Raw genomic sequence first — 8,022 nt, forward strand, 5'->3', positions numbered from 1 at the left:
GGTCTATCGGAAACAGCCTTTCTACTTCTTCAGAGGTAGAGGTATGGACTGCGTACATCCTACCCCCCAGACCCCACCAGGTGGGAATACACTGGGTTTGTTGTTGTTGTTGTATTGTTGTATTGTATCATGAGGAGTAGCCCCCGATCTCTCATTTTCTTTTGGTGCACCCATAATATGCCTAGTTGTATACAAGAATGGGCGGACTTTGTAGAGAATCAGATTTTGTAGATTCCTTACTTTTTGTTTTTTCCACTGGATATGGCCAACTCAGCCTTGTTTATGAATGAAATACACTTGCCTTATTAAAACAATTCTTGTCATTTAACTGAGCAAACTTGTTAATTTTACCTTAAAAATGAATTTTGATCAAAGTCTAGTTCGACTTTGTATGTGAATCAAAAACATTGGAGTTATTTTGATGTGTGAAAGAGAGAGACACCAAGAGAGGAAACAATCTGTCGAAATGATTATAAGGACCTGTTTGGCCATCAGAATTTTTTTTTTGGAAAATTTTTCTACTTTATTTGGAATTCAGGGTTTGGCCATAAAAATTCCAAATATAACTTGAAGTTGTACTTCCAATATGGTAAACATCCAAAGCCCCGTTTCACATTTTTTTTTCAATTTTACCTTAAATTTTTATTTCTTATGACTATTTTACTATTTCTTGTTCCTGATTTTATTATGTTATCCATTCACTTGTTTACTATTCTTTATCTTGAGCCGGGGGTCTATCGGAAATAACCTCTCTACTTCTTCGGAGGCAGCGGTATGGACTGCGTACATCTTACCCTCCCTAGATTCCACTTTGTGGGAATTCACTGGGTTTGTTGTTGTTGTTGTTGTTTTATTTCTTATGAAATAATCCCATTTAAGTTATATTTCATAATTTTTTAAAAAAGTACACCCAGATTCTAAACATTTATTGCAAAAAGTATGGCCAAACACAACTACTACTTCGAAATTTCAAATAACTGTGAATTTTTTTCTTTCATTGCCAGGCGCCCACTTTAAGTCATTATATTGTTGTTTCCTATATGTGAGTTGTTAGGCTACTTTAATAAGGTAACTTATTTTATTTAGAAGTATCTTATAACTCCAAAGTATATCTTTTTAAATTAATGTGCACTATACTATAATTGGACCTATGACGTATATGCTCCAGCTTGAAAAGAAGAATGAATAACATTCCCAGAAAACTTTGCCGAAGTCTAAGATGTTGCTTACATGCTGTACACATGGCAATGACTGAGACAACCGTTGGTCCATGATTTCGTGTGCCAATGCCTGTCAGTCGATGTGACGGTGTGTGAGGGTTTGTGCAGTGGGAAACTCAGTACTGTTTGGTCAATGTATTCCTCGTTGAGACGATGCTCCTGGTGTAGTTTGTTGTCTTATTTGGCGACGGGATTGTACTAACCTTTAAGCAGTTTATAGACCTTTGCTCAAACTCGCTAAAAAACTTTTCTGATAACCATACATTAAAGAAAAGAGAACTTTCCGGTGAATGCCTAAATGCAGTTTATTTCTCTTTGATTCTGATACCATGTGAAGTTCGATAATGCGTTAAAGAGCGGGATGAGAAGAGAGAAACTATTTGTCTTAAGCAGTAAACTCAATATACGTGACTTTATAGATGTTATTCGCATATTCTAAGGTAAGTTTCCTTACTTGCAGAATTCCATTACTACGAAATAATCTTTCCTAATCACTAACAATATTTTAAAATGTACATCGTTCTGGACAATGGACCCAGGCATATCCTTGAAAGATTGCACATTTGAGTATAATGTTTTGATGGATCTCTCTTCTATTTCCTTGTTTTACTTTGTTGGAATTCATATCTTTCAATATGCATATATTCTTGAATTCTGTCTCAAAGCAGCCATAAATTCAAAATTAAATGTTGGAGTGTTGGTTCCTGATTTGTCCTACTTAATTCTGCAGGGGACCTTCCCTTGTATCCTCTCTGAAGGATTCGTCACTTCACAGTTCTCTTCGTCAACCTGCATTTGATGTTATTCAAACTATTATAGTCTCTGATGCTTCTGCTCTGATAACTTCAATTCTGAAGTATCAACTTGCTACTAGTGCCGAAAGATGCTTGCCATTCCAGCTTGATGAAGAAGAGGGCCAAGGAAATATGTTTGGTTGTGATTTTGAAGAAAATGATGTCAGTTGTTGGAACGAATTTAGTTCTCAAGCTGATATAACATCAGATCTCTGTGGGGATTGGATGTGCATCCCAATGTTGTGGTTTGAGATTTTAGTTGAAATTGATCCGTCGATTCTTCCAATATCATTTGCTAAGGCTGTTTTCTGGGCTTTGTCACGCCTTTCTTTACTAGAATCTGATAATGACTCGGATATGACACCTTCAGTTGGTCACTGGTTGAGAACCTGTGGTTCAGATATCTCTCATGTTTTCAATTGGAAGGTTCCATCTGGTTCAAATGATGGTGGCGAGGGAGTGGAATCTAAAAACTCCATTAAGGTCTCAACAAAGTGTATACCTCTAATTAGGCTTTTCAAGAGGTTTGCAGTTGATCCTATGGCTAAATGCTGTTGATTCTGAGGTTTTGCTAGTGATCAGAAGAATTTTGTGTTCATATAAACACTTTTCTTGATTATTTTCTGGAGGTTATTACAGGTCAACTGCTCATTTCATCATCAGAATGGAGCAAGGGGAGCTAAGGAAGCAGTGGACATGGGAGCCCATGATTAGTGACAGTTTGATTCTTCTGCTTGTGGATCCCAACGACGTAATATTTTCTTCTCAAAAGTTCCATACAATTGGATTACTGAAGCAATCATTTTGTATTCTTGATGAAGAATCTTGCCTCTGCATTAATGCTGTCTCCACCTTGTCTGGTTGCTGCAGAATGCTAGACATGTTGGTCGGTGTATTCTTGAACAACTTTCAAATACACGAGGCCTAACTAGTGGACTGCAGTTTCTTTGCTCCAGCCCATCATCACTCGTAGCTACCTTTACAGGGATAAGACATGCTCTAAAGCTGGTAAGATCTACCGGTACGGTCTTTGATTTCCCTTTCTTCTGGCTGCATTTCTTCTAATACTGGGAAAATTGCTCTCCTGTTCATTTGTTTGGCATACTTCTGCTTGCCTCTTTTCAGGTTCAGTTGGACTGCGTTCTATCAGAATTTCAGACTTTGCATCATTTCTTTTTTGTTATGTGCAAACTAATAAAAGAAGGGAATTCATGTAGCCAACCTCTAGTCGGAAAATCTTGTGAGGACGTTGGTATCTCGAAGTTTTCTTCTCAAGGGGGATTCTTAAAGCAGCCAGTGCTTCAAGCTCAAAATGAGCACATGGATGCACATAACGCAGTTGTCAGTTCCATTTTATGGGAGAAATTTTGTTGCTTACTCTCAGAAATGGCTTGGATTTCGGTCCAGAAGTGCTTGGCAGCTGGGAAGGTTTTTATAGGTCAAAAATCATCTCAGGTCTGGATGTTAGCGTGTTTATCTATTATCTAGTGATATTTCTTTCTTTCCTGGTTACGTGCATTATTTTTAACTTAATGGTTCAGGGCTGCATGAACTTGCATGTTATCTCCTCCTTGTGCAGAGTGTGTTGAGAGTGGCTCTGTAGTTTGGAAACCATGGTACTCTTAATAAATAGGGAACTTCCTATTAAAAAAAAAGAAAATCATCCCTTTTGCCTCCAATTGTTGAATATGATAAAATATTCGCCTTTTTGTTGATTAGTTAAATAATTTTATTAACATTTCGGGGGAAATCTCATATACAAGAAATATTCATCAATTCATCCTGTTAATTGCAATTTTTATATATTTTTTTAAACATGGCAATTGTAAATGATATGAAGGCCTAGACTTTTCTGAGCTCAGTACACAATATGTAATGGAGAGCTACCCATTGTAAATTCAGTACGACACCTTCTTGTTACTGGACTTTTAATATAATACCTTGTTAACGATAAAAGAAATAGTAACAAAACATTTTATCAGTATAGGAGTAGGGTTTATAGTAACTTTTCCCAATATAAGAAATCCGTATACCCCCTCGTTTTCACCCATTGAATTCCCCTTCTTTCCCAATTTCTCTCTTCTTGCTTCAATTGCCTTATCCTCCTGTCTTCACAATGCTTCGATGGTAGAAAATGAAATAAAGACAATATTAGAATTATTTATCACGACCCGAATTCTTGAGCCATGGAAGCACCAGAACGTCTACCCAGTAGGCGAACCATAATCTATAACCCAATAAAGAAACACAAGAGTCCAAATAAATCATAGCTTAGATTTGAAAAAAATCTCAATATATCGGAAGACTAGAAAGCGACACGAGTCTGATTGCAACCTAGAAACTCAATTACAATTACAATGCCGATGAGCATCTAGGAATCACTTAGTACAACTCTAGGGCATACCCCAAAATAGACAAGAAAAGATAAACTGAAACCGCCACCACAAACAGATAGTGGTTTGCTCACCTCAACTGGAATCAACTACCTCAGACAAGATCAATGTGGTCTTGCCGGGGTACTAGTAAATCTGCAGAGAGTAGAATCAATTACAAGGGTGCGCCCAGGCCCGACAAGATCACTAATCCACCCCGCCGTCATACCTCGTGGAGCAAGTTCTTGAAAATATTGTGCATGCAATGAACAATGTACAAAAAACGCGAAGCTTTTATACCATGTATAAATGAAGACAACAAATATACATGGATACCTTATCAAAAAGAAACAAATATACATGAATAACTCAAAAAATTGAATCTCATAGTGGGACCTATTCGTAGCAATAGACCATCCAAAAGGTGTGCACCCTTACCTATGTTAAGCTATGCATTTCAGTTGATCGTTCATAGTCAATAACACCCTAACTGTATGCCCATACCATCAATGCATTCTAGTTTCGGACCACTGTGGTGGCAACTGGACTATGTGTGAACTAGGTATTGCCCACAATCGGTATGATGCTAGTACCATCTCATCACTTCAAGAAAATGCACATAAGACACCTGTGCAATATATCATATCAATAGATAGAAGTGAAGTCATGCTATGAATCTCAAAATTTATTGAAATGACACTATATCATTTTTTATCAGGTTAACAATTTCATTAATCACAGGGCCAAAATCAGCCGTATACAAGAAGTATATCAAAAAGTAAAGAACCTACAACGCGCCATGGTTCTATACACAAGACACCCAATCCTCTATACAACCTGGCACTACATGGGTGCACCAACCTCTGTAGTTGTAATTTTGAAAATTTCCCTTGTTCTTGTGCCGCGAAACCATCATAGGAGCTTCGCTTCCATTCTTCTGGCATTTTTGTCGTCCTGAATATGACAATGAACAACCCAATAAGCTAACCCCATATCTGCCTCGCCTGCGTTCTTCCCAAATCAACGGGATCTTGTCTGGCCCGGTCGCAATTCCCTCATCTTACAAATAGTCTCTAACCTCTGCAAGCCTTATGCACCTACAATGCCCAAAATCTCTATGCCTCTCGAAATGCTCCAACTTCCCTAACATGATATCCCTGTTCCCTCCCCATTTAAGAGCTTATGGAGACTGTAAATGGATTTTATTTGATGAAGTAATTCCCCTCATCTTACGAATAGGCTCTTCAACCTCCGCAACCTTTTCGCCCGTGTGTCCTGGGAGTGATAATTCATGGTTTTCTTGTGGGCAGCACTGGAGTATGTATTTTCTCTCACATGTATGGAAAGTGTATTATGACTGTTCTCTCTTATCCTCAAGATAGTTTGGCATTTGAATGTTTTGTTGAGTTCTACCTCCCCAAGGTAGAGGTAAGGTCTCTGTATTTCCAGTGCATGCATTTGGCCCATAGCTGACCACTTTGTTGGAAAACGTTAATGCTGAGTCCACTCTTTTCCTATTCAAAGATCAGCCCCCTGTCTATGCATCTTTTATAACGAAGTATGTTTTCTTTGTATTAAGATGACCTGCATCAGATTATTAGAGACCCTTCCTGTTGTTTTTGGAAGGCTTTGCCGAGAACCGACTGCAGTCCTTAATAATGCAGTGACGCAATGTCTTCGGGATCTGATAGATTGGGGTCATTCACCACTTCCAGTAGTGGTCAGATATTGGAAAGATGCTTTAATTTCATTGTTGATTTTGATTAAAGAATCATGCTGTGGTGTCCCTGCTTCATTAGCTGCAGATTTTGAGAAACTTATTTCATGTGGTGAGTTTATTACTCTGTTTGTTAAGTTGCTTGTATTTCTTGTCTGTTGTGCCATTATGATAATAATCAGATTTTTAGATAAATTTTGTTTTACCGCGTTGCTGTATTGCAGATAATATTCCAATGAATGAGATGACCAAGCAAGTTGCTCAGCTTTCTGTTTCACTTGTGGATGGGAGTTACACTGACTTGAAAAAAACTAATGTTGATTCCAAATGTTTGCCTGGGGAAGAATTTATTCTTGCCGACAACTCTGCCAAGCCTTTTAGTAGGATGGGTAAAAGAATGCATGTTCCAGACTCAAAAAGATTTGTGGATAAGGAAATAAGTAATTTGATAGTTCATTCAGGTGATGATAGAGAAACAGATGCTTCTGTTGGTGCAGATATCAATTCTTGTGTCAACTTTGATCCTAAACTTGTTGGCCATATTGCTGGGAAAGTTGTGTATTCTGATCCTGTGAAAGAAATTGACTCCAGGAAGATTTCTCAGCCAGTTGATCTTTGTCTGGATCTGGATATCCCAAGATTTGAATTAAATGCAGTACAGGCGGGAAAGGATTCGCCTCTTGTCAATTCAAAAGCTATGGAGCCTAAGAGCGAGGAAACTGATATCAAGTGCCGTTTAAATTATTTAAATCTGAATTCCAAAGAAAATAGTTCTCTCACCTCTGAGCTTCATTCTTCTCTTGGGAGCTCATCTTATGGAGGTGCAAGTACGAAAGAGAATGATGGGGAATGGGTTATAAAAACTAATGATGCAGTCTTGAAAGAGCTCGTAAGCGAAAATAGAGGTGATCAGGAGTCGGCTTTCCTCGTTTCAGCTAGACGTCAACGATCATTCTCCATAAAAACAAGTCTCTCTGGTCCGAAAAGGAAAGTCATTCAACTCAGCTTACCGGTTGAAAATCGGTCTAACGCTTTGAGATTGGATGATGGAGTAAAAAGATTTAAAACTGTGAGGCTTGATGATTGGTATAGACCTATTCTAGAGTTCAATTACTTCTCAACAGTTGGTTTGACAAGTGCAGGCGAAGGAAATAATGATAGTTTGAGTAAATTAAAGGAGGTTCCTGTTTGTTTCCAATCTGTTGATGAATATGTTGAAATTTTTCGTCCTCTCATATTGGAGGAGTTCAAGGCACAACTGCAGAGTTCCTTTCAGGAGATGACTTCTCCAGAAGAGATGTCTTGCGGCAGTCTTTCTGTAATGTCAGTCGAAAGAATTGATGATTTTCACTTTATTCGCTGTGTTCACGAGGATGTTGATTCATCTGGTTCTAAAAGCTGCTCAGACAATGATCTTATTTTGCTTACAAGACAGCCTCTGAGGAATTCTTGTCCTGATATTCACATGGTTGGAAAGGTGAAGTGTGCTTCTTGAGTAGAATTTTATCATGCTGTGATTAGTTATTGGTCGATGTTTAAATTAGAGAAAATTACAGCCCAATACCTTTGGGCCATCTAGTTTACAAAATATGTAGGTAGTGTATACATAATACCTATACATATAATATACATATCTATACTTACCCATACATATGAATATACATATGTATACACAGCATATATACACATTACACCATATACAACTGAGTGAAATATGTAGTGTATACTTCGACCATGTTTGGTAGGGTGGTAGTCCGTCCGGCCTTGCTGTATGGAGCGGAGTGTTGGCCAGTTAAGAACTCCCACATCCAAAAAATGAAGGTGGCAGAAATGCGGATGTTGCGCTGGATGTGTGGACTGACCCGAGGGGATAGAGTTCGGAATGAGACTATCCGGGAGAAGGTTGGTGTGACTTCAGT

The 8,022-nt window shown here is 38.2% G+C and overlaps 1 protein-coding gene across 2 annotated transcripts; it reads left to right on the top strand.

Moving 5' to 3' along the window:
* The first annotated feature begins 755 nt into the window (after positions 1-755).
* Positions 756-7,653, top strand: LOC124885545. Of its 2 annotated transcripts, none has more exons than XM_047393452.1 (6): positions 756-2,538; positions 2,654-2,765; positions 2,885-3,022; positions 3,140-3,469; positions 5,966-6,215; positions 6,328-7,653. In XM_047393452.1, exons 1-6 carry the CDS (start codon positions 2,147-2,149, stop codon positions 7,596-7,598), a joined length of 2,493 nt encoding a protein of 830 aa, XP_047249408.1. In that variant the 5' UTR covers positions 756-2,146; the 3' UTR covers positions 7,599-7,653. The 2 variants fall into 2 exon arrangements, with proteins under 2 accessions (XP_047249408.1, XP_047249409.1); XM_047393453.1 differs by having other exon boundaries at positions 2,398-2,538; positions 2,644-2,765.
* The last annotated feature ends 369 nt before the right edge of the window (positions 7,654-8,022 follow it).

This window comes from Capsicum annuum, chromosome 7 (assembly GCF_002878395.1).
Source record: "Capsicum annuum cultivar UCD-10X-F1 chromosome 7, UCD10Xv1.1, whole genome shotgun sequence".
Taxonomy (NCBI): Eukaryota; Viridiplantae; Streptophyta; class Magnoliopsida; order Solanales; family Solanaceae; genus Capsicum; species Capsicum annuum.

Excerpts from the sequence above, each read along its gene's own strand:
- LOC124885545 (XM_047393452.1), top strand. The coding sequence starts at position 2,147 with ATGTTTGGTTGTGATTTTGAAGAAAATGATGTCAGTTGTTGGAACGAA. Across the intron at positions 2,539-2,653 it reads CTAATTAGGCTTTTCAAGAG|GTCAACTGCTCATTTCATCA; the intron begins GTTTGCAGTTGA and ends AGGTTATTACAG. Across the intron at positions 6,216-6,327 it reads TGAGAAACTTATTTCATGTG|ATAATATTCCAATGAATGAG; the intron begins GTGAGTTTATTA and ends GCTGTATTGCAG.